This window comes from Fundulus heteroclitus, unplaced genomic scaffold (assembly GCF_011125445.2).
Source record: "Fundulus heteroclitus isolate FHET01 unplaced genomic scaffold, MU-UCD_Fhet_4.1 scaffold_210, whole genome shotgun sequence".
Classification (NCBI taxonomy): Eukaryota; Metazoa; Chordata; class Actinopteri; order Cyprinodontiformes; family Fundulidae; genus Fundulus; species Fundulus heteroclitus.
In genome coordinates, this window is record NW_023396622.1 from 89,914 (window position 1) to 115,363 (window position 25,450).

Consider the following 25,450-nt stretch of genomic DNA (forward strand, 5'->3'; position numbering starts at 1 on the left):
CTCTGCTAACACTTTTATGAGCCCATAGTTATTAGTACAGTATACTAACTTAATCACATTTTGCTAATCTACGTTTGCACCCCATCAAGTCTGTTTAATTCTAAATAAAGCACATTCATTCATTAGCAAATTATGATTAGAAATTGCTACAGGAGAATGAGAATACGAGTAATTTTAGATAAAATATAAAACATCCTGTCTCAACTAGGACAAAAATGGCTCTTTATCCTACATACTGGCCTATATGCCCTAAAGTGTTGAGGTTATCCTGCTGAAATAAATGTTTTATTCATGTGCTATTATCTTTTATAAATCACCACTCATAAACCTAGACCATTATCATTTCAATTCATATAAGGATCTCTCATGTTATCTTTTCCTCTTCCAAACGGCTGATGACTTCTTCTGGAACTCTGCGCTCACGAAGAAATTCTGACACAGTGTCACTCCATGCGTTTTTGTGAAGATGTAACACAATAGTGGATATCTAACAGTGGCAACAGGTTGGCTGTCAACTTTGCACAGACGTGCACAACTTATTTGTTGTGCACGGCTGTGCACAACAAATAAGTTGTAATAAAAAAACAACAACATCAGCTACCATAACTATGCAGATGACACACAGCTTTACATCACCATGTCACCAGGTGACTATGAACCAGTTCAGGCACTGAGTAAATGCCTAGAAGAAATCAATGCCTGGATGTGTCAAAACTTTCTTCAATTGAATAAAAACAATACTGAAGTAATAATCTTTGGACAAATAGAGGAGAGATCAAAAGTTAGCTCACAGCTTCAGTCGCTTCAGCTAGGAACCACTGATGAGGCCCGAAATCTGGGTGTAGTGATGGACTCAGACCTGAACCTTCAAAAGCATCTAAAGACAATTACAAGGACGGCTTTCTATCACCTGAGGAACATTTCCAGGATTAAAGGACTAATGTCTCAGAAGGATCTGGAAAAACTAATCCTTGTGTTTATTTTTAGTCGAATTGATTACTGCAACGGTACTAACGAGACACCTGTGGGGCCCGTTTAGCTAACGGCCCCCCTTCTCGTCTCACCCGGTCGAAGATTTGGCACAGAGAGAAAAAAGGCAGTGAATTCAGAGGCAAAAACAAAAGTTAAACATATATTTCACAATTTGGAATTCCAAAGTGGGAGACACTTACACGTTTATCACAGCATTGAATACCTTAAGTTCTCTGCCTGTGTCTGAAGCCTGTCTCAAAACATACACGTTGTCCCCCCCCCCCCTTTAAGACAGACAGTCCAAGCGGGGCTGGACCTGCATGAGACATTCAGTCTGCTAAAAACATCTGTTTCCTAACCTTTGACCTTTAAATGTAATCTATCTCCTAGCTTGGTTCCTGGGAGTTTGACTTAAACAACATACACCCTCATGCTAACATTTTAACAGCGTTATCACTCACAAGACTGTCATATGGCCTCGGTGCATCCTGCTCCTGGTACGTGTCTCACTGAAGTTTAAATGCACCCTTTGTTTTCACACACATCCATTTATTTAGGTTACTGGGTTAAAGTTAACATCTGTATTACTTTAAGCTACACTATTATATATATGATTATTTTTCCATAACAATACCTAGAACATGAACCAAACACAGAGAAGCAGCATTTAGTTCCTATGCTCCACTTATCTGGAACAAACTTCCAGAAAACTGTAAAAGTGTGTAAAGCCTGAGTTCTTTTAAATCAAGATTAAAAACACATTTGTTTAAAATTGCCTTTGACTGTTCTAGTTAAACTGTTTTACTGGTTTTAATGTTCTTTTTTGTTTCTACATTCTATTCCTACTTGCTTTTATCCTTTTTTTCCTATATTTTAATCATGTAAAGCACTTTGCATTGTCTCTGTACTGAATTGTGCTATATAAATAAATTTGCCTTGCCTTTGCCTTGCCTTTGTTGTTTATCACACCACCCCAACACATTGTCAATATAGAAGGATGAAACAAAGTTGTCTTTGTATCAGAACATTGTCCAACAACATTTAAACAGTTGGTGCCAAATCTTAACAGAAGCACCATGTCATTAGCATTAGCTATAAGACCGGCTAACTGAGCTGTCTGCCAGAAAAATCAGATGTGACTTGTCACTCTCAGCCATTAGTTACTGCAGAAGCATGACACCTACTTGATGCAGCCATGTGGAACATTCTTTCTCACAAACGATGATAAGCCCGAGGCAGATGATGTCAACTCTTCACCAGAGAGAAGTCAACCTCATCAAGGAAGAGAGAGTGCATGTAGCGACCACAGACTTTGGGAAATGTCTAGAAGCGCATCTCGTTGATTTGTAACTTCAGTCTCAGAAGACTTCAGGCATCATTTGTCTGAAATATCTGCTTTTAAAATATCAGCAATTTTCGGAGTTTTTTTCTAATAAATTGCAGAGTTTTGTTCTTGAAATTTTCTCACTTAACAATGTCGGAAAATATTCTAGTTTAAATGTTAAAAATATCTGTCTTTAATCATGAAAATCTTTGATTTTTTTAACCACAACTGTGCGACCTATGAACGACTGAACTTTTCCGAGTTTTCCCTTGAAAATTTGCGCAATTGATCTCAAAGTTTTTAGGTAGAGATTTGTGACTTTTCAATCCGATTTTTTTCCTTGAAAATATGTGAAATTAATCTCCAAATATCTGAGTAATTAGGCGTAAATTTACATTCTTTTTTTTGGGGGTGGGGGGGGGTCTAATGCGAGCAGAATATGCTGTCGTATTGGCATGCCAACTAACAAAAGGCTTTTTTCGTAATTGCTTTGCAATTTTATAGATAAGCATTTAAAATGATTGCATTTCACCAATTTTCACAGCAAGATGGAAATGACGACTATGCAACATTTAAAGTTTTTGTAAAAACTTAAAATTCTTTTTTACCTACCTTTTGAAATTAATACTTGTTCCCACTTCTCCGAAATTATACTTCAGGATAACTATTGTGCTGTCCTCACAACACGTGACCATGTGCAGCTAGACAGCCAGCAAATAAAATGAAAAAAGTTCCCCACACAAGGCTTGCTTTTCTTGCATTCTCCTTTGTTCACAAACCTGTTTTTTTTTTTGGTAAAAAGATGAATATTTTCCAAGGCAAAAGCTTGTAGAACAAATTCAACTTTAACATGAGCAGTCTCTCTAGTTTACTTGCTGAAAAGCAGATTTTACCTGAGAAAAATATCAAAGATATTTTAAAAGTAAGAGCACTCACTATCTCACGTAATTCACATAGGGATCTAACAATGGTGTGATGTGTCACTCTGATTAAATATAAACCCAAAACCTTTCTAACTGTTTTTAGCATGGAATTTCTCTGACTAATTTTAAACTATGAACATATTTAATATCTTATTTATGTAATTTAGTCACGAATTTCTTGCTGTCTTTTAACAAAAGGCAGAGCAACTATAATGTTACTTTCAATAATTCTTACAGACTCTGCTGAGGCGTCAGATTATGGAGAGATTGCTGAGCAAAATGCAACATGTGCTTAGCCACCCTGTAACAAATATGGATTATCTTAATTTCATGTACACTCATGAACTTGTTTCTTGATGTACTGTAGAGAGTGATGAGGTATGTTGTGGTGTTAACTGTTGTGTGGACTGGGTTGGGGGGGACAGTTGGTGTTTTCTGTTGAGGTCCATCTTCTTGAAGCTGCGCATTCAGTACAGTTAGAAGGTTACTTGCAATCTCTCGTATGGAACAAAGTCTAAAAAACAAATTAAGCACTTTATTATAAAAATAAAAAACTTAAGAACAAGATCAACATAGAGTATAAAAAATGCAGATAATTATAGACCATTTTTTACTTTGACATATAAATCAAGCTCCAGAAAAATATTTTACAAAGTTTTTACTGTTCATCACATTTATTTAATCATGAATATTTTAGAAACATGAGAAACATTTAATAAATGTTTTTAATATTTTTTATTAAAAACATAGGGCAGGTCGGAGTGTGTCTCTGCAATGTACTGATGGTTCTGGCTTTCTAGGTTTAACATGCACCACAGTACTCTATTTCTAAGAAACACTGCAAATTTGACAGTGTAGATAGAGATAGCTGGCAACAGGCCTGGACAATAATTATGGAAAAACAGTAAAACTAAAAAATCTGTTAATACTAGTAAATGTTCAAAAAACACCTTACTTTAGCAATATTTTTTACTTGTATTTTTTATTTTTTTTTACTCTGAGTCTGTTTGCATGAGCTCCTCTTCAAATGGCCAGGACAGAAAGTTAGATATAGCTGCTGCGACGTTACAGTATTGAAGGCTCAAAGTGCTATCCATTAATAAAGGACATAACACATGAAAAAATAATCTACATTTATTAAGTCTGATACTTTTTATTGGTTCAATGCAACAACAGAGGAGGAGAGATAACAATAAACTAAAGTGACAAATGAAAAATTGATTGAAAACAATTGTGTGCAATGATGAACAATGATGTAAATAGACAAAACAGATTTATGAACAATTTTAGCCTGGAGAAAAGTAGGCTACTTACTTGAGAGTCTTGGAGTATATCCATCTTCAGATGTGAGGTGAACAGAAATATCCCGCTTCAAAGTTAGCTAGTCTTAAGTTTGCTAGTCAGGGCAGTGACTTTTCATTGGTGATTTTGGAATCGCGCCTTATGATTTCCTTATCGTTTATTTATTTATTTTCCTGATTGTTGTTGTTTTTCAGCTTCCTATTTTACTAGCTTTTATATTAAAAAGCTATTTTAATGTCGTTAAGCAGTACCACAGGCACACTCAGGAGAGTTAAACAAGCGCTTCAGAGGCGTCGTTCTATTGGCTGGAAATGTTGCTAGGCAGCAATCCGACTGCAATGTGAGAGAGAGCAAAAAAAAAATCCGCAAGCAGAGCCTACAGGTTTGCGAGCGTATCTCAGACTCGAGTAGAACGTGGTTTGTGTGCGAAGAGAAGGAGGTAAGCGAGAGGAGAAAATATCTGTGCAAGAAGCACTAAATCTGACAGCAGAAACAAAGATTTGATGGAGAAGAGAATATTTGAGAGAAAGCATACGTTTTGAGTGTGAGCATTATAAGTTTTGAGTGCAAGAAGATTAAATTCTTTTCTCAAATTGAAATTTTGTGCTCTTGCATTTTGGCAGTATAAATCCTCCATACCCACACAGAAACTCCCTCAGAAACTGAACACAAAAGACTCTGTGAAACTAATTTGAAACGGTACAAGTGTTGTCCGTTGCATTATTTATTTGCAATCAGATTATGCAGTCATGTACCTTAACTCTCGCCAGATGGATTTCGTTCTGCAGAGCTCCAAATATCCATCTGGGATTGCACCATTGGAGATGTATTTCAGAAAGAGGGGGCTTATCAAAAATCCTTGCATATGATTGGATAAACCACTTGTCTGTCATCTTTACTGACATGCTTCTTCAACCACTCACATCGAAATAAACCGTGACGCTGATGACAATGATGCAGGGAAAACTGCATCGATTTTTGGTAGATTGGACAACACTGATGAAATAGCAGCATCAGTGTTACCTCTCAATGGAAAGTTCCACGTGAGTTTGTGTTAATTTTTTCGTTTGGTTATCATTTGTACCCCCTGTATTGGGAGTAAAGCAGGAAGAGTGGTACTAATCAACTCCATCTCATTTTTAACCGACTAGACATAGAAATAGAGATGCTTTACTTTTGTTAAAACGTGATATGAGTGTCGACACTTTATTGTTCTGTTAATGGGTTAAAACAGAAAAAACACTACCATTCTCCTGTTATTGTTTCAACATGCTGAGACTGCCTAATATAAGGAGAATCACGTCTGTTTAAACTCCATTCACAACATTTATGCTCAATATTGCATCTTCTCAACAAGTAAACGGCTCTGTGGTTGTTTCTGACAAGAACACAATGTGCTCTGATTGTCGCTCATCTCCAGAAAATTCTGTCTCCTGCAACCAAAATTCCACCTTCCTTAGTGCATTCCAGCTGTCTGCTTTATTCTTGTAAAAAATGTTGTTTATAAATGGACCCACATGAATGGATCAAATGAAATAGACCCCAAATGCACAAATAATCACTAAATAAAGTTAAGAACAAAATTATGTATATCTCTGATAGCTCTTCCTGCTGCTCTGTTAACACAAACTGCAGCAGGACTTACTGATGACCACAAGCTAAAAAATAACCTGTAACAGCTCCGCAGAAGAGAAGGTTTAGACTGAACTCTGAATGGGATAGTGCTGTGAACGGCTCATCCTCAGCCCATACGGGCTTTATTATTTATTTATTTGCATGAGTAAACCCATATGTGGCATGTGTGCATGTGCAGTCTGGGAAATGCATGTCACATGGTCATTACGTGAGAGTTGAGAGCACTGATGTTACTGCTTGCTTCCTCGCTGCAAGCCGTCATTGGTGTCTGAATCCAAACACGCACTTAATTAATAAAGCAAAGTAACTATTTAATATTGCGCAACCGGTCATAACCATCTTCTCTAAGGTCCAAGCTGAAGTCATTTCTCTTCAGGAGACACCTCCAACTACCCTTTAGCCTCCCAAAACTTGCAGCCCTTCCCATGATGTTCAACAGTGTCTAGAACGTTATACTAAAAAATCTTGTACATTACAATACATTTCAATGGGTGCATAGCACTAGCATTATATGAACACTGGTTTCTGGACATACCATTCTTCTTACACAGAGTTGTCTCCTTTTGTGACAAAGTATCAATCCCAGTCTCCCCTTCCACATCAACTGGAAAGTTTGGAGGCTCTTTTGCTGATTAGAAAAAAAAAAAACATCAAAAGTAATGACTCAGGGCAAGGTCTGCCATTTTCCTATAACACCCTTCTTCTGCATCTGTCCTCCAATTTTATCTTTTTCTTATCTGGCAGATTGCGGAAAAAAACTTTTAACTGGACACCGCCACCTATTCTCTGTCACAGGTAGTGGAACACACAATAGAATACACATCTGTGCTGCCTGTGCAAATTCTCAGTTATCCGGGTCATTGTTACAGCAGACCGGCATAGATCAGAGGCAAATTAAGCCTGTTTGCATTTGTGTTGTGTAATGTCTCCTCTTGTGGATGTATAATTGGTTGCCATAACTGGTGGAAAAAGACTTTGGCTCTCAAAAAAAAAACACTGATGTTTGGGCGTATAGCCATAGTACAAGTTCCAGCCCCTCAGCCGTGTAAAAGTGGCAGGAGTCACCCAGCCTGTGTGCTGGATAGATGAGACTGCTGAGTGGCATAGACTGATCTGCTCATGCTCAGTTGTGCACCTTCTATTCTTTAAAAGCATGGAGGGAGTGAGTTATTGTTGTTAGTGAGCTTAACTTCAAAATAAAATAATGCTCACTTAAAAGACTAAGTATTTTGCACTTTTCACAATGCATGTAACTGTTACTTCATAAATACAAGTTTTGTTAACAATGCAGACAATCTAGTAAAATTAACTAATATATATAAATCTTGGTAGCTTTTGGATTTAAAGGTGGATGATGAATCATACCTCTAGGTTAAAGGCTTTGGTCAGCTGGGTCTCGCCTGTTCAATATCCTGCAACACAAATACCCCCACTAGCCATAATACGGATTTGTGACAGAGTGCTGCTCTGAGAATAGGAATGTGGATGGAGGAGGGAAGGCTGTGGCCGCGTTTGACCGGTTTTCCAAATATGGTTGCAGCCAATCAGACTAGGTGCATATCATTACCATACACAACCTGAGGAGGGAAATCTGCCCTGCCAAAACAACTCCCTGTCATGATCTCGGCACTGATGCTGGTCTGATTACTCACACTACACAGCTGATCAGCTCCTCCCTGTTTCTCATCGCCACTCATCGTATCCACCTGCTCCTGTTAGTATATAACCTGTTCATCAACCAGACTTCAGTGGCAGATTATTTTGAGCTTCTTGTGAGATTTATTCCAGCGTTCCCTGTATCGTATTACCTGATCCTGACCTGGTCTGTTTTCCTTAGACTTAGAGACAACTTTATTTAGTGCGTACAGAACGAAATTTCGTTGCATACAGCTTGTAACTTGCAGTAAAATTAAATTACAGTATAAGGTGCAGCAGTGATTTAAAAGTAAACAATTTAAATGTAGACAATGCAGGAGAAGTCACAGTGTACAGGTGAGTATTTTTTTAAAAACGTTTGTATGTGCAGAATTGATTGTGCAAGAGCATTTGTGCAAGAATACAGCTTGTAACCTCCAAGTGACCTCAAAGCTTGTCTATCCCGTCTGACCTGATTGCCTGATCTCTGCCTACTAGTGTACCAAACCCGATCCTGCTTCTTGACCACCGACTCTGCCTGCCCCAGTCTACCCTTAAGCCCTATCGTGTTACTGACCTGGATTTGTGCCTCAACCTCGTTTTGGATTTCCCTCTGGCGCCTAATCGGACTTCTGATCTCCCGGCTCTGACATCGGACATCGTCCCCGACTTCGGCACCTGGCTCACCCTTCTGCTCATCCTACCTTCGATCAGCTCCAAAGTTCTGATCCTCTGCCTGTCTCCTGACTATCGGCCACTGCTAGAGCTCCACACAAATAGGTTCACAGCAGCAGGAGCTGGACTTACCCGGCAGCCAGCCGGCTTGTGACTCCCCGGACTTTGCGCAGAGAAGAGGTTAGTAACCAACGCGTTTACTAACATTGTTCACCTCCGAATTAACGTGGCCACTAACCCGCTGCTCTCTGTTTCCTGAGGTCCTTCTCAAGGCACGGACGCAGAGATAAAATAAACTAGTTGTCTGAATTGAATACTGGATCCGTAAATTCCTTTTCATTACACCCCCTAATAAAAGGTGATGTTTATTTTTCTATGAAAATCTATGGAGAATTTATATATGCAATAATATCAACTACAAGAAATAGATGAAACAATGATGTTTCAACAATTAATAAAAACCTATCATGTTGCATAATTTTTGTAAATCTAATATTATGCTTTTCTGTTCTGGCTCTCTTCAAGGTCGGTTGTGTTTTTTTCTCTCCTCTCCAGCTTCACCCACCCTACCCCCTATCTTGCTTCTGCTGCTATGTCTTGTCTTTCTGAGCACTTTCTTCATATCACCCGAACTCTGAAAACCATGGATCTGGTAAGCTGGTCTCGCAATGCTATTGATCAAATTTTTTCGACAGGTAGGCAGCGAAGGGGGGGGCCCGTCCTGTCCCGTGAAATAGGGAAGGGAAGGGACGGGCTCCCTTTTCGAATATAGGGTGGGATACACCCTATATTTTTGGATGGAAAACGTTGTGTCTTTTGATTTTGTCAGTCCTGGACGCGGAGGCATATACATGTTTGGATTCATGATACTTGGATTTCTTATTCTTATTTCTTATTGGATTTGGTGGATTTTTGCTGTATCCGCAAATACTGCGGATGTCGGTAGCCATTTGACCTTGATCAATCTACTGGCTGCATATGACACGATCACTAAGGTGGTAAACGAACAGACCCGGATGTTGTAGGAGCAGAGCCCAAAAGCTGGATGTGCTGGTACGCAGACTGGCTTCGGTGCTTGAACTCAAGGGGAGATGGGATAAAATTTGGAAGTGTAACGCGGGAAAAGCCCAACTAATTTGGAATATTGGATTTGTCCATTTGGAGCCAGCAAAGACTTAAAGCTGACGGGAGAGTCAGTGCAGCTTGTCCTCATAACAAATAAAGTGTTTGGATTATGCCTCCCCTATCAATGACACTCCCAGATTTTCATGCCGTAGAGTGCTCAGAACTCTCCCCAGCTCCCTCCTCCCCCGCTGACATCTGTGGATGGTTTCTGAACTGTTGGCCAGTTGATAACATCAAGGACAATGGCCTCTGGAGAGTGTTCACGGAAATAAACATTTCACCCAAACAGACAGACACAACTAATGCTCACAAAAACATTAACTTACACGCGACTAGTCTCCAATGTTTACCTTTTTGCTTTTATGTGTCTCGTCTTATCTGTGCTTCTCCTGCCGAGGTTTTTGATATCTCAAACGGTATTCTGTATTAGGATGAAGTTTGAAATATGTGTTTTCCCTCCCCCTTCTTACTGTGGCCCCTATCTTTCCACAGAGTAATCGCAGTGCCCTGTGGACACAGTGTAAGCGGTGTCCTTGGTAGCATGGCCTCAGTAAATTGTCTCCCCCTGAAATGTTTCTGATGGCGGTTGTACTGAAACAGTAATTTCCCTCTGGGATTATTAAAGTATTTCTGATTCTGATCATCTTCCTTTTCTCATGAGCTTATATTCTTACACTCAGGCACCTGAACAATGGAGAAAGTGGAGCAACTTTACCCGTTTTTTTTTGTTTTGTTTTTTTTTTTAAATGTGGGATGCAAACTTATGTCTTCACTCATCCAACTTCTGACCCACAGAAAACTGATCACAGCGGCTGATTTCAGCAAGTTCACAAAGTTACTTCTCCTTACACTATTAAAGTACCCAGAAAAATTAGAATTGATTCCAAAACATTCATTCCACCCTCCTTCTCCTCTGAATTGGTTCATTCCAAGCCACCCCATACGCCACAGATTTTCAGATAAACGTCTATTTCTCTCAACTGATCACATATATGTACAGGAAGAATAAAATGAATGAAATCTGAATCAGTTTTTAAGTATAGTGTAAACATATATAATTAAACAATATTTTATGTAATTTACTCTCACCCTTTATACCATAATCAGGGTCTATGGTGATACCACTATTAGCTATCTCAATTGTATGCATCTGAATGTGGTTTGATTGGTGAAAAAAAACTTTCTAACTGTATTAGTGCTTTAGTTGGAAAATATATATATTTATCTTTTTGTTTAGAAATAAAAAAACAAAGCTCTTCTACCAAGAACATTTATTGATCCAATATGTAAAAGGTACATGACTGTAAAGGGTAAAATGTGTGCCTGAAATTAATTGATTACAGATTAAATCTGATTAAAAAAAATAAAATATTTTTACAATTATTAATTTCACTTAACGATTAAAATTAAATTAAAAGCCTTCACATTACAGTTCTACATCTTAGGGAGAGGACCAAACAAGAGTTAAAGTATAATAGTAAGAGAACAAAGTTTACATAGCTATTAAACTCCCTTTTCTTTCCTTTTTAGCTCCAATATTTCTAAACTTGAATTTGATGAAAAGCTGAGATGCGCCATCTTTTATCATTCAGATGGACACGCTGTTCTCTACTTTCATAGGATCCAAGTATGTGTAAGGTACTTTCAGTGTCTTGTTTCTGGCATTGATGAGATTTCTCAGTGCTTTCAGTTCTCTTTGGAATTCCTCTATCTTCTTGTGGGGAAAATCCTCAGTGAAGTGTTCCTCAGGATATTGGCCAAGAGGGACCTAATAAGAGCAATGGCAGGTTTTAAATTATTATTATTAAATATAAATCTCAACATTAAATTGTACAATTGTTTAAGAGTGATCAGGATAATTTGGTAACTATAGGTTATCTAACTTGAACAACGAACTTGTGGTTTGAATTTATTTTTTGCTTACAAAGTCAGTAGACTGCTGGCTGAGCAAAAACATGGTGTCCATCCCTTTAACTGTTGTGTTGATATCTGGGAATGTTGCCAGCATTGTGTCTTCATCTGCATCCCCCTTTTTGGTTGGTGGTGGAAGTTGCAGGGAGATGGGAGTGTTTGGCATCCAGGAAGCATAGTCATACTGTATAGAACAAATAAATCATGACACACTGTTGGTGTATAGATAAATGTCTATAATTATGGATAATTTTTGATTGTGCATAACACTGTTCTTTTCTTAAAACTGTTATTGCAATCTTTTAACATGATAACAAAATACACTCACATTTACAAAATATAATTGCTATAACTGAATGATGTAATTACATTTTATCTTGATTTACCACTATGGCAAGTAGATCGGACAGCCACTAGTAAGAGAAAACCCTACTTTATCCCAGTGATGTTTTTAATGCATCAATTAACAAAGATAAGAAACACAACAGTGCATTTTCAAAATGGATCATGAGAAACAAAAATATACAGTTCACTACTCCTGTGAATTACACAGGTTTACCTGTCCAATGCTCAAAGCAGCATGTTGAGCTGAACCAGTGAAGATCACCATGGTGACAAACTTGATGAGCTCATCTACAGTGGTAAATTTCTGAGGAATTCCTAGAGGAAGGAAACCAGATTAACAAGAATCACTTTTGATGCAAAATCAGTGTTCTCATTATTGAATCTGTACTATGTAAAGTTATAATGTGTCGCTAAGGAATAGCTTTAAAGACAAAGTTTAATATATCGGCAAGCTCACAGAGACATACTTAGATATATACATATACATACAGAGTCATATACATATACGTATATGAATGAACAAATATACTTACTCTCACACTAATAAAATAAATACTGAGATAAAACACACCTGTACTGGTCAGCGAAAGAAACCCATACTCAAAGATTTCTTTAATCCACTTCTGCAGTTCAGGGTCATTTTCAATATCAGAATTAGTCCTATAGTAGAAGCTGAGGATTCCCTTGACAAACCTTTTTAAAATGGAATATTAAACAGAAATCATCATTCACATCACATGATTTAATTCCAGTTTGAATATTTTTATTAGATAAAAAACATGTGGAAGCAAACAAAGAAGAACAGAAAATGACCTGCAGAGACACAGCAAAAAATAACCCAAAACAGTAAGGCTGTAAGGTAATCTAAACATATTGCATGGTAAAGTAAGTAAAGCCCCCATCATACATCATTCTAAAATTCGCTATAAAAAATTGTTGAACAGAAAAGGCCTGTTATACCTGTGGATAGTCTTCCAAATTTCAATGCCATCATCCTTGTAGTAGAAGTTGGGGACGTTCTCCAGCCCACGCTCAGCAATGTCATCAGGTATACAGAGGGAGGTGTATGTCAGTGAGGACAGAGATCTCCTCAGGATTTCAGACATTCCTTCTCCACCAGAAGCAGCAAACTAGTCAGATCACATTTACCAGTTACTTTTTCTGATATACCATGGGACTTCTGAACACAAATTTAATTAACTCAAACAGACCAACTTTATCTTATGTAATTCTGTAAAAGGAGTTTTAACATAGTAGACATTGCTAGAATCTTTGCATGGTGCACAGTACCCAATTGTGTGTAATGTAATAATTTTGCACATTTTAAATGTACTAATGGCAGTCATGTAATAATAGTTTAATAGATTTATTAAATGTTGAGTAAATAAAAATAAAAATGGACACACTATTCTAAAACAGTGGCGCCCTACATAACGCTGGCCACCCCTCTGGCCACCCAGAAGTGACAAGCAAAATTAACAACTGTAGCTGAGTTGTCCACGCATGAGCAAACCAACCCGCCTTTGACAATTAAAGGTGAATGAAGAATAACAATGCTTAGTTTGCAGTAGTGTTAGGAGTAACAGCATTAAAAATAACAAGACAATGGTGTTATTTTTTAATTTATAGAGTAATCTAACTTTTTTCATTGCAGTAACACTTAAGTTACTTCAAATATTATGCAGCACAGTACTACAACTCAATCAATTAAAGCATCTTTAATTAGCATATCCTGCACACAGAAGCATTGCTCTTTTTCCCCTGCTTTGGAACAGTTGTTAGAGAACCTTAGAGGAGAGTGCCTCTCTATCACTGTCTATTCTGTGGACATTTGGCCAACACAGGAAAGCAGAGGAAAACATAAAACTTGAGACAACAGTGCCCATGTTGCAAGTAAATATACAACATACTGCAAAAACAAAGCTGGGGGTTTAATTGACACACTGTGCTGCAGCCTGTCTCATGCACTCACTTTGCATATTCTAGGCATGCGTGTGATAAGGAAAGTGTATTTGGGAAATTTATGCACCATTTACATTTGGGAAGATTTGTGCTGAGCTGCTCATATTTAGAGCTTCCATTGATATTCTGGTAATGAACTACAGAGATGGTTACTCACGTGATTGAAAACTCCATCAGGTGATATCAGTCTCAGTCGAGCCAACACATTGATATACAAAGTGTAGCGAGTGTGGGGCACAAGAAGCTGTGGAAAAAAAATGTTTTTGTTGTTTTAGACTGCTTTTGTATTTTCTATCACGTTATAATCAGTGTTGATTTTATGAATGTGTTCTTACAGTAAACCTTGAGGTTGATGGTGTTCTTTAACTGTCAAATTTTAACATCCAAAATCTGAAAAGTGTGACATGCATAATGTCCTGCTGAGTTTACTTTCATACCCCTCGATAAAAACCCGTGCAACCAACTGTCTTTTGTAGTAAGCCAGTTAATCAATAAAGTCCACCTTTGTTTAATCTATTTCACGACAAATACAACCATTGTTAAAAGGAGGGATAAATTATAACAATATCCCAATCTTAGAAAGCCTCTTGGAGTGTTGTTAAATCATTAACAGAAACAATGGAAGAGCTGCTGAGATTCACAGCTTAGGTGGAAAAATCTGTAGCAAGGTCAACAATTTTCTGTTTCTCCACATATCTGATATTAATGAAAGAAAGTAAAGAAGAAAATCATTGCTGAATAAAAGCAGCCTGTTGGAAATTGTTCGCAAGCCATGCAGAGGACACAGAAAGAATGTGCTCTGGTCAGGTACAACCAAAATGTAACTTTTTGGCATTCAAGGATAATGCTATATGTGGGGAAAATTAACACTGCACATCACCTTGATCACACCAACCCTTTTCTTTAGCAGTGTAAAGAGGATTAGAGTTGATGGGGATATGGATGGCACTAAATACAAAGCAATACTGGGGGGAAAAAATTGTTTTGTAGAAGAATACCCTGAATATGATGCCAGTGCTACATTAGAAGGGTTAAAATAAAAGCATAATCAAGTGTTAGATTGGCCCAGTCAAAGTCCAGATGTGAATTCATATGATAATCTGTAACAAGACATACAAAATTATCCTGAGCTATTTTGCAAAGATCAATAGGCTAAATAAATCAACAGATGTTCAAAGCTGGGGCCCATTCTTCGTATGTCGCTAACTTAGTTAGCTGGATTTGATTGATGACGATTTGGCATGATCTTGGATTGTTCGGTTCTTCGAAACTCATCCCGGACTTGCTGTCATAGCAACATGTGCGCCAGCTTAAGCCTGCTCGAGAGCAGGCTTATTTCATGTAAACAGGATTAGATTGCAGCTTTATAAACGGAGGAGATAGGGAAGTCTGTCGTAGCCATGTTTGTCCATTGTTACGACAGCAACCTGCCGCGAAAGGTGCAAGAATAATTTGCAGAGCTTTTTGAATTAATCACGTATTGTGCAATAGACAGGATCCTTTAGCGCAGCGTGACAGTGAGATTTTTCCTGGTGGCTGTTATAAACAGACAAACACATCATTTAACAGTGGCTTTTAAAGAGGAAAAAGTGGTGTTAGAGCCATAAATAGAAAATATTTAAGTTATTTGTATGATGGTTTGCTTTTTATTTTTTATCATATTCAGTAAGAAGATTTGTTCAGGCCATTTTATTGTGAAGTTTAGTTTTACTTTGAAAGGCTTGCTTCCTGTCGAGCCGTATATTGTATTAGAAAAAAAGACTATGGATGGATTATCTAGACACGGAGCAATACAGTTTTTGATCGTGTAAACTGTGTATGACTTGGAATTAATTTATAAATTTTTTATAGATAAAGAATTTTTTTGTTAAAATTCCCAGTTTGCATGCGTCCTTTACTTCCAGTGTCTAAGGAATGACACAGAAATTTGGATCTCTTGACATAACAAGTGCCTTTTTAGAATAAAGTATAATAATTAAAGGCTACCATTTTGTAGAATATTTATGTATTTCAATTTTACTTGTCCCCATGTTCTAGTGGGTCCCGTGGAGGCTCTGATATAAAAGAACAAATGAAATTATTAAAATGCAAAAATACATACTGTAGAAAGTGATAGAAACATCCACCACAGACAGTATTTACGCATTAATTTGTCTGCTACTTTTTTAACAGATTTTGAGGAGTTCCCTGTCGTTTTAATTAATGACTCAAATTTGGCATAACCTTCCATTAAAAGCTCGTGTTCTGCTTGAGAGAAAAACTGTGGGCGTTCTTTGGCCATGCTGAACAGCCAATAGCAGCGCTGCTGATCATTGTTTCTACTATCGATACATTTCCCCTTTTAAACCAACGCATGAACGCGCAGTTATCTCAGATAACTCAATCCAGCCATACTAATCATAAACAACAGGTGTGTTCGAAGAACCCAATTAGCCGGATCATGATTAGCCGTATGAAATCATCTTGGATGTCTCATTTGATCTTGGATGTTTAAAGCAACGTACGAAGAACGGGCCCCTGGTGGAGACATACCCAAAACACTTGCAGCTTTCAATCACGTACCTAAACTCATGGTCCATTCAATGCTGAGTTAAGCATGAGCACGAGGATGAAAGAAGCCGTCATCAATGGATCACAGATAGTGTAATTCACCATGGTAACAGTTTGAAATAAGAAGTTTGACTGTTGAACTTTTGCCTTTGCAGGTAAATAGCCGGTACACACTATGTTCTTGAATGTTTACAGGACTCCTAAGTCATAAACATTTTTTTGAATGATTTAATAACCTATCTGTGATGTGTGTTGATTATTACTGTTTTATTATTGTGGGAAATTTAAACTTTCACGCTGACAAGCCTGAAGTCAGAGGTGCAAAAGAACTGTGTTTGGTTTAACTAAACATGTTAAACAACCAACACACAAACAGGGACATATTTTAGACTTGATCACAAGTAAGGGTTTAAACATTTCGAAGATCAATGTAAGTGATGTCACCATATCTGATGACCTTTTTGTTATCTTTGAAAGAATAATTTCCAACGACTCAGTTAGCCGAAGGGGCATCATAAAAAAACACAATGAAGGACAATGCAACTAAAACCTTTAACTAGTACTACTACTGCAGAACTAAAGACCCATCTAAAACCTCCCCTGTTGTAGTTCACTGAAACATCATTAGATCAAGTTTGTAGTCCAACTTATTATAACCTGTTGCTACCATTCCACTGCAATGTGCTTTCCTCTGTATGTTTTATTTTATGTTCTGTTCATGTACAGTACCTTGAATTGTCTTGTTACTGAAATGTGCTATACAAACAAACTTGCCTTGCCTAATAGAGATAAGAAAACGGATGTAGAACTGATATAAATATTTGAAAAAAGAATAGCTGCAGAGCAGAGTAGAAGCAAAGCAATGGAGATTGCTGTCAAATCATCATTTGATATTAACCGTCCTTATTTCTTGTCCTCAGAAATCATAAAAAAGTGACAAATTAAAGTTATATAACCCAGGTACAAACTGGTAGTCAATATACAAATGCTTAAAATATCAAAACTAGTATAGCTCTGATCTTAGGAAAAATAATTTCTAAGAAGTCAAAGATTTAAGTGTAATTTTTTGCCTCTCCAACCATTATTTACCACAAGCTTCAGTTACCTTGTACAGTGGATGCACCATGGGCACATTCCGCAGCAGTGACACAGCAAACACCTCAGCTAGCAGGTGAGTGCGTAGCAGGTGAGCGTTGAGCTGATGCACATTGAAATCTGCGCTTCTCACAAAGATCTTTGCCAGCAGCCAGTCGTACTCAGAATCAGTAGGAAAGAAGATTGGGTTGTCTTCGGCTGGTTTTTGCTTCAGCTTTAGAATGAGAAAGAAGCACATGGATTAAGTGGTAAATTTGTATAAAGGTTCTCAATAATGATTGAGCTAAGAAATTATAAAGAAGGCAAAATTTAGTTAAGCCAATCTGATATGTTTTATATGTATGGTATTAGAATTAACCAAAAATAAGTTCAATTGAATAGTTTCTACAACAGGATTAAACACTAAGGCCATCGGGAGTCTTTCATTATGCCCAATAGCCATAATGTGGATATGAACATTGGATGTGTGACACACTATTATAGCTATGATTGTCTAACTGTAATCTAATTCTTTTAAGACAGCCCTGTAAGGGAGTAGTGTCACAGCTGGAGCCCCAGCCTGCACAAAACCTTCCTCCAGTTGCAAAGGTAATCTCTTTCCCCCTAGCCACCACAAGGGTTGCACAAGGGAGCTAAACGTATATGATTTGTGGTGATGGTGTCTGTTTTGTGGGCAAAAGAGACTGACATAAGCACAAGACAGAGGACCCAGTATTCAGCCAGACAAGAGGATAAAATTAAAGGTTTATTCAAACAAAAGGTCGGGAGCAGGAACCAGGATTTGACAAGCAGGTAGAAATGACGGGCAGGGCAAGATAAAGCTTGTGGTTGATAAACAGTCCAGGGTCGGTACACAAACGGGCAGACTGGCTAAACGAGCTCAGGCAGGCTCGGTGGTCAGATAACAAATCCAGGTCGGTACACAGGCGGGCAGGTAAAACAGGCAGGGATCAGGCACGCTCAGAAAATCCAAAAACTGGCTAGTTCTGGTACACAGGTTAACAAGCAGGAAAAAACAGGATTGGGATCAGGCTGGCTTAGAAGTCAAAATGCAAATTGGGTCGGTATCAACAGAGCAAGCAGAACAGAATATGCTGGATAAGACTCACCAATAAGCTTGAAATGATCTGGCAGATTGCAGGGGGCAGAGGCAGGTATAAGTAGGGGAGTGAGCAGGTGAATTGAGTGAAACTAATGAGCAGAATGGGTGGAGCTAATCAGGGGAAGGGAAGTGACTGGAAGTAAACTGAAGCTGATTGGATGGTGACTGGTGAAGGGGAGTGATAGGAAGACAACTAGGGTGGTGACTAAGAGGTGAAAGAATGCTGGCAGGTGAACTGAATAAAGGCTGGCGACAGAAGTAATAGGAGCAGGCCAGAATAACTGATAACATAAAACAAAGTAGAAAATCAAACCACAATAAACCCCAAACTATTCCATAAACCAAAACTAATACAGAACCTAAACCTAAGACTAAACAGATCACAAGCTATAATAGAAACCAAACAAGAAAGACCCCAAAACAGAAACTGAACTTAAGGCAGGAGAGCGAACTAATTAATGAAATAACAAACATAACCCATAACAAAACCCAAATCATGACAGAGACTTTTCGTCAAACTGGAACAAAAGTTAAGTACATTTGCCTAACAAATCAGTCAGCAAGGCTGTTATATCAACAATTTTTCATCATTATCTGGTTGTTGCTTGTCAAGACTTGATGCAATCTACTTGGTTTCCTTAGATAGCAAACATTTTGACCAATCTGTAGAATCTGATCCAACATGCATAATCTGATCCAATCTGTATAATCTGTTTGAATTTGACTTTGGAAAGTTCCCTGAGATGACATGTATCATGAATTGGGCCTACATAAATAAAATTGAATTGAATCACAGTGTTCGATCACACTGTGATTGAATGTCACAGTGATTGAATGTCACAGAAGCCCAAACCTTCTTGCCTTGCAGCAAGAAGGTTCAGGGTTCAAATCCAACCCTGGGTCTTTATGCATGGAGTTTACCTGTTCTCCCTGTGCATGCATGGGTTCTCTCTGGGTACTCTGGCTTCCTCCCACGGTCCAAAAATATGACTGTTAGGTTGATTGGCTTTTCTAAATTGTCCTTAGGTGTGAGTGTGTGCATGAATGGTTGTTTGTCCTGTCTGTGTATGTGTAGCCCTGCGACAGACTGCCGACCTCTGCCGCCCAGTGAACGCTGGAGATAGGTACCAGCAACCCCCGCGACCCCATGAGGGATTAAGCGGGTCAGAAAATGGATGGATGGATGGATGAACTGAATCATTGTGTGTGGTGTCTTTCAGGTTTTGAAAATTGGGCAACAATTTCAAACTCTTGCTCGGTGAACCGGGCATTAGAAGAATATTCTATTTCTTATCTGTCACCAGTTATCTTAATTACCATGTAATCACAAATACCAGAGTAGGTTAACAAGCCCAGCAGTAGTTCTTCCACAAAATCTTGACCCAGAAGGGCTTAATACCTTTGTAAAATGTGTTTTTAAATTTTTTATTTGTAAAAAAAAAAAAAAAAAAAGACATTATGTATCATTTCCTTTCGTCTTCACAACTGTATACCACTTTGTGTTGGTCTTTCACATAAAAATTCAACAAAATACATATGTTTGTGATTGTAATGTGGAAATGTTCAATGAGTATGAATACCTTTGCAAGCCAATTAATTTTCTATTTACATTAAAGTTGCTTAAACTGTTTCATTATCTCATTACAGTGTTAATCTCACCTGAATAGCAATTGGCATCATTTTGTTCTCCTCAGTTTTTTGGAGCAGCACAAGTGGAGCCATAAGGTGTTGCTTCTTCCCATTGATGACATTTGTTGGTATACCATCCAAAACCTTGTAGTCACACAGGAATATGTTTCCATTCTGTTAAATTTCAATAAGAGATGATTTTTCCCCCTTGTATGGCATGTGCACATTACAAAAACTAGCGTATCTATTTGGCGAGACATACAAGAGAAGGTACATACAAATACTTTTTGTATTTACAAAGTTTCAGTATGAGACAATTACCTTCATTTCCTCAGCCAAGCTACACTGACCAGGCAGGAAGACCATATTGTCAGTGAGAGGAAGGTTATCCGGCAGGGTGTCACAGCGTCTGATCATCATGGGATTGACCCCATTAAGAAACTGGTAGCCAAAGAAGTCATCATCCTTCCAGTGTAGATGGACATAGTCTGCAGTTAATAAATAAATAAGTACAAACATTTGTACTGGCAATGTAATTACCCCATTCTGTGTATTTATCCTCTTTTTGACAACATGCTACTTATATATGCAATGACAAAGTTTTTTTATTTGCCTGGAAAATCATTATAACCTACTATGAAGAATAAAAGATAAAAAAAACTGCATCCTTAGGGGAATAATAGAAGCACTACTCGACACTCTATTGGGTACACCCGTTCAATTGTTTGTCCTGATGAATACAGGACACAAAAAAGGAATTTAGTAGGTCCTCTGGACGGGTTCTTCTTGAAATATTTAATCATTTCTCCAAGACACTTTGTCAGTGGTTAACCAAACTTAACTGGTTGTTCACATGCAAAAGAGGACTATCAGGCTACCAACTGATCTTTAGAGCTCTGATGGTCGCACAAAAATTGCTTCATTTTTTCCCCCTTTCAAACCAATGTTCCTCCCTATCCAGGATGAGATCAACTGCAGAATCTTGGTCTGATGATGTTGTTCTTCTACGCTGAACCATCCTCTTGGCAGTAGATCAAACCCACCGACACAGACAAGGTTTGGCAATATCCTCACAAACTTAACAGCCAGGGAGAAGTATAAATCATGCGCAACACAGGGTATAAAGAAATGTGGCTATCCCAAATAAGCTTTCCTCAAAGCAGACAAGAAGCCCAAACGGGACTCCAGTCAGCCATTGGATGAAAAGGAGGACCGTAAATCCAGACCCTGATCAGTAGACATCCCTTATGTTGCGGGAGTTTAAAGGAGCTATAAGTAATACTGAAACCTTGTGGCTGAAATTGATACAACAGCTTTCCAATCACAAAAACCTGATATGCTGTTTTTAAACAGTGTGTTGCTGTTGTGAATTTTTACCTATGGGATACATCTATGATGTTGTATTTCTGGCTTCCATGTTAGCAGGCTGCTGCTCTTTTGCCAACATAAAATACCAAATGCTGTGTTCTGTTTTGTGAATCCTGGGAAATCTCATAAGATTGGCTGAAAAACCAGGAAGTAAACATGTAGTAAGCACTCTGAACCAAAGTAGTTCCAGACCATACCTCTAGGTTTGGAGAAGGAGAAAAACATTGTTAATTGGGAAGACCAATTGTAATGTTACTTCCATCACAGGTGACAAATGAGAATTATTTAGATTAATTTTACCGTAAATATCTTACTTATAGCTCCTTTAAGAGAAACTGAGATGTTTATTGTCTTACGTCTTTTAGTGGCTTTCAAACCCGAAAATAAATTAAGCGAAAGACTGGTTCACCCCAAACATCCTGTCCACCGGCACAAACAGAGTAATGTTGTGTATGCTATTAAGTGCCAGGAGAACTGTGACCAGTTAAACAGCGGAGACACAAAGCAGCCACTGGCCAAAAAGATATCCCAACACAGAAGAGCAAAATAATCAATCCAGGATTCTGCAGTTTACAGTCATCTGTAGGCCAATGGTCACTTGTTTAGTGATGAAGATGTTCTTACTCTCTATAGGAGAGAAACATTTGTTTGAAAGGGGAGTAAAGGAAGCCATTTTTGTGAAGAAAAAGCACCCACGTTTACATAAATTGTAATCCCGATGAAAGTGGTGGATTATGCCGATTGATAATCAGATCGACTTGCATATAAACCCTTGTCAGGCTCACGTTATTCCGAATGTGACAAACTGACTGCGCCGTATGACGTATTTCTGCATTACTAAGTGGTGGAAATATGCCAAGAACCAAAATTGTCGGGGCTCAATACAACCTTCCTATTTGTAAAAATAAAAGAGCTCAAAATTGTTGCTTACTCAGTAACTTTTCAACTGTAATTAGAAAATCGTGCAAGTATAGCCTGGAAGACAAACAAACTCGTACAACACTGGTTTGTGATAATAATATTTGATAACTGCGCAAGTCAGAGTGGTTCTATTCTGAATAAAGCCAGGTGCATATACACGCACACGGTGATCGGATTAATTAATTGTGTGCCCATATAAATGGTGCTATCCGATGATTTAAACTCCGAACACATTTGAATCTGATCGGGAAATTGTGTGCATGTAAACATAGCTATTGTTAAATGGGGAGGTAGCCTCTGGTTTCAAATATCCCCACTCATAAAATACTGTTAGCAACCCCCGCGACCCCATGAGGGATTACGCGTGTCAGAAAATGGATGGATAGATAAAATGCTGTTACTGGGAGCATGTCTCAGCCCTCTGGGAACAACAAATGGCCATCAGAGCACTAAGGATCAGTTAGTGACCTCATGGTCTTCTTTTGTTGGTGAAAAGGTCATTTTGATTGTCACACTTAAACTTGTTGAGCCACTATGCAAAGGTACCGCTTACAATGCTAAGTTTATCTAGAACCCCTAAAACTGACAAAGCGTCTTGGAGAAGGGACAAAATGTTTCAACAAAGAACAACCCGTCGAGAGGAAATACAGATTTTTTTTTCAGCTCTAGTGGCTCACTTTTAGTAGGCTGACTGGAAAGGGGGGGGGGGGAAGAGAGGGAGAGACATGTGGCAAAGGACCACAGGTCAGATTTGAACCAAGGTCGACCGCGTCGAGGACTAAGGCCTCCATATATGGGTTGCGCTACCCGCTGCGCCACGAGCCATATGGCTGACCCATATCCATCCGTTTGTGTACCCATCTTTTAATATAGTAACATTCACAAGGGCAATGCATGATGTCACCAAGCTCATAACTGTACTCCAGTGGCTTCCAAATTCAACTCATCTTGAATCTCAATCAGAATACTAATAAGATTTGGAGGAATTGGAGATTATCACCATAAATATGCAGCTTACAAATCTGTAGCAACTGTGAAATGTTGTCTTGGCACTATGGACTAAAATCTTAAATAAGATAAATGTTTTTGACTGCTTGTTAAATCTTGTGAAGAATTAAGGGGGGTCTAAAAGAAAATGTCAGACCAGTCCTTTTATGTACTTAATAATGTGACCAGTGAGTGTGGATCAAATATAACAAATTGATATGAGATACCTGAGATGTCAGTCCTATATTCGGTCTTGAATATACGTGTGATGTCATCCATTTTTGCCCATTTATTTGTACAGTTCATGAGTCTCTTGACTGATGATAACCGGCTGTAAAATAAGGATATAGTTTTACAAATATTGGATTCATGTTTTGAAAACCAAACATTGAATTAATATGTGACAAATAGTGAGATGCAGCAATCAGGCTATTGCTGGTTGATGCCAAATTCTGGTTTCCTCTGAGATCTCATTTAAAGGGCTCTAATACATTCAAAGCTATTTATGTAAACTGTGTTTCAATTCAGCAATTAAATATAAAAAGTACTGTCCTTAAACTAAAAAATGCACATGTTCCTTGACGGAAGTGATTGGAACACACCAATTTTTTTCACTGTCAAAAAGTGAGAGTTATTAAATTTTGAAGCACTTTATCTTCAAAAAAAAAAAAAAAAACTATACAGGTACAATTTGCCATATTTATTCACTTATTAATCACCTTATAGAGCAAAAGGCAGAATGTGAACCTAACCTTGTGAACAGAGTATAGCCAAACCCAAATTCCTTGGTGTAGGAGAAGGTGACCTCAGGAGGCAGTTCATTTGGCTTATCTGCTTTAATGCAGTGAGGTAGTCCCTTTTCATAACTGTCCCAGCTATAGAAATAAAATAATAAAATACAGTACAAGAGTAAGGGATTTACACACAAAACATTTTGTTTATAATGCAAATGGCCTCAATGCATTATGAGTTCAAACATAACATGTTTGAGCCCATAATGGCAACTTTTCCATAGTGTACCCTGCATTTTGCCTATTGACAGCTGGAGATAAACACCAGCTCCCTGCACTGAACAAGGATGACTGGATGAATAAGACTCATTAAAGAGGCAGGCATATTATGTTTTATGTCAAGCACTGCTGTCAGTCTGAATGAGAGATAGAGAAAGTACAAGACTTTTGTTGAAAAGGATTTAAATTATTAATACAGACATTTATAAAAAAAACAATTTAGGATTTTATTGCTTATCACACACAAAATGTAAGTGACAAATAATGTTGTAACTGCTGCAGTTTAATTGACATTTAATATAGGATTATTCACATCACAGTGAGATAGTTCAGTAGACAATAAATGTACTATTGTTTTCTACTGAATAATTATTGCTTATTCATAAACCCTAATTCCAAGATGGTGGAGATGATATGCTGGTTAGCACATCGCCAGTCTAAGATGGAATAGGTTGGTATATATGTTAAGTTTGTCTACATTATGCTAAATCATGTTCCAACACAGTTCTTACCAATAGATTTCCTCGCGCTCCTTTAACTCCTTCTCTCGAGCGTTCTTGCCACTGTGAACTGCTGTTTTATTAGAGTTGATATCTTGTTTAGGTGTAAAAGCTGAAAAGTCGAGCAGAAGCAAAAAATAATCAAACTTTTTTCAACTTTGTATCTGTTGATACCCTACATATGGACCATATTTATTATACTTGGACATATAGATATGGTGCCTTAATGATAATTTTTTTTTTAAAGGGATTTATGTAATAGGCCAACAAAAAGCACTGTATAACTATGGAGTAAAAGAAAGGGGCTACATGGTCAAAGGCATTGTAACTGGAAGCATTGTTTACCTGTACAAGGTTTTTCAGAGCTAATTTAGTAATAAGGGTTTAACAGTTAGGCATATACGACCACAATATTCCTGGAAGCTTGAGTCAGGGCTTCAGTTTATTCTGCTAATCAGCAAACTAAAGAAGATGTTTCA

At 38.0% G+C, this 25,450-nt stretch overlaps 1 protein-coding gene across 1 annotated transcript; it reads right to left on the bottom strand.

Moving 5' to 3' along the window:
* Positions 1-10,902: 10,902 nt before the first annotated feature.
* On the bottom strand, positions 10,903-23,746 carry LOC105921004 (polyunsaturated fatty acid lipoxygenase ALOX8). Its single transcript, XM_036129736.1, has 10 exons — positions 23,689-23,746; positions 20,507-20,673; positions 20,216-20,359; positions 17,465-17,668; positions 13,967-14,053; positions 12,808-12,977; positions 12,419-12,540; positions 12,062-12,162; positions 11,516-11,686; positions 10,903-11,359 (listed from the first exon to the last, which is right to left on the bottom strand). Exons 1-10 carry the CDS (start codon positions 23,738-23,740, stop codon positions 11,180-11,182), a joined length of 1,398 nt encoding a protein of 465 aa, XP_035985629.1. The 5' UTR covers positions 23,741-23,746; the 3' UTR covers positions 10,903-11,179.
* Positions 23,747-25,450: the final 1,704 nt, after the last annotated feature.

Bases quoted from the DNA above. Each gene is read 5' to 3' on its own strand.
- LOC105921004 (XM_036129736.1), bottom strand. From the start codon at position 23,740: ATGGATGACATCACACGTATATTCAAGACCGAATATAGGACTGACATC. The intron at 11,687-12,061 runs GTAAACCTGTGT...TGTTCTATACAG, and splicing joins CTGCTTTGAGCATTGGACAG to TATGACTATGCTTCCTGGAT. The intron at 11,360-11,515 runs GTAAGCAAAAAA...TGCTCTTATTAG, and splicing joins GCCAGCAGTCTACTGACTTT to GTCCCTCTTGGCCAATATCC.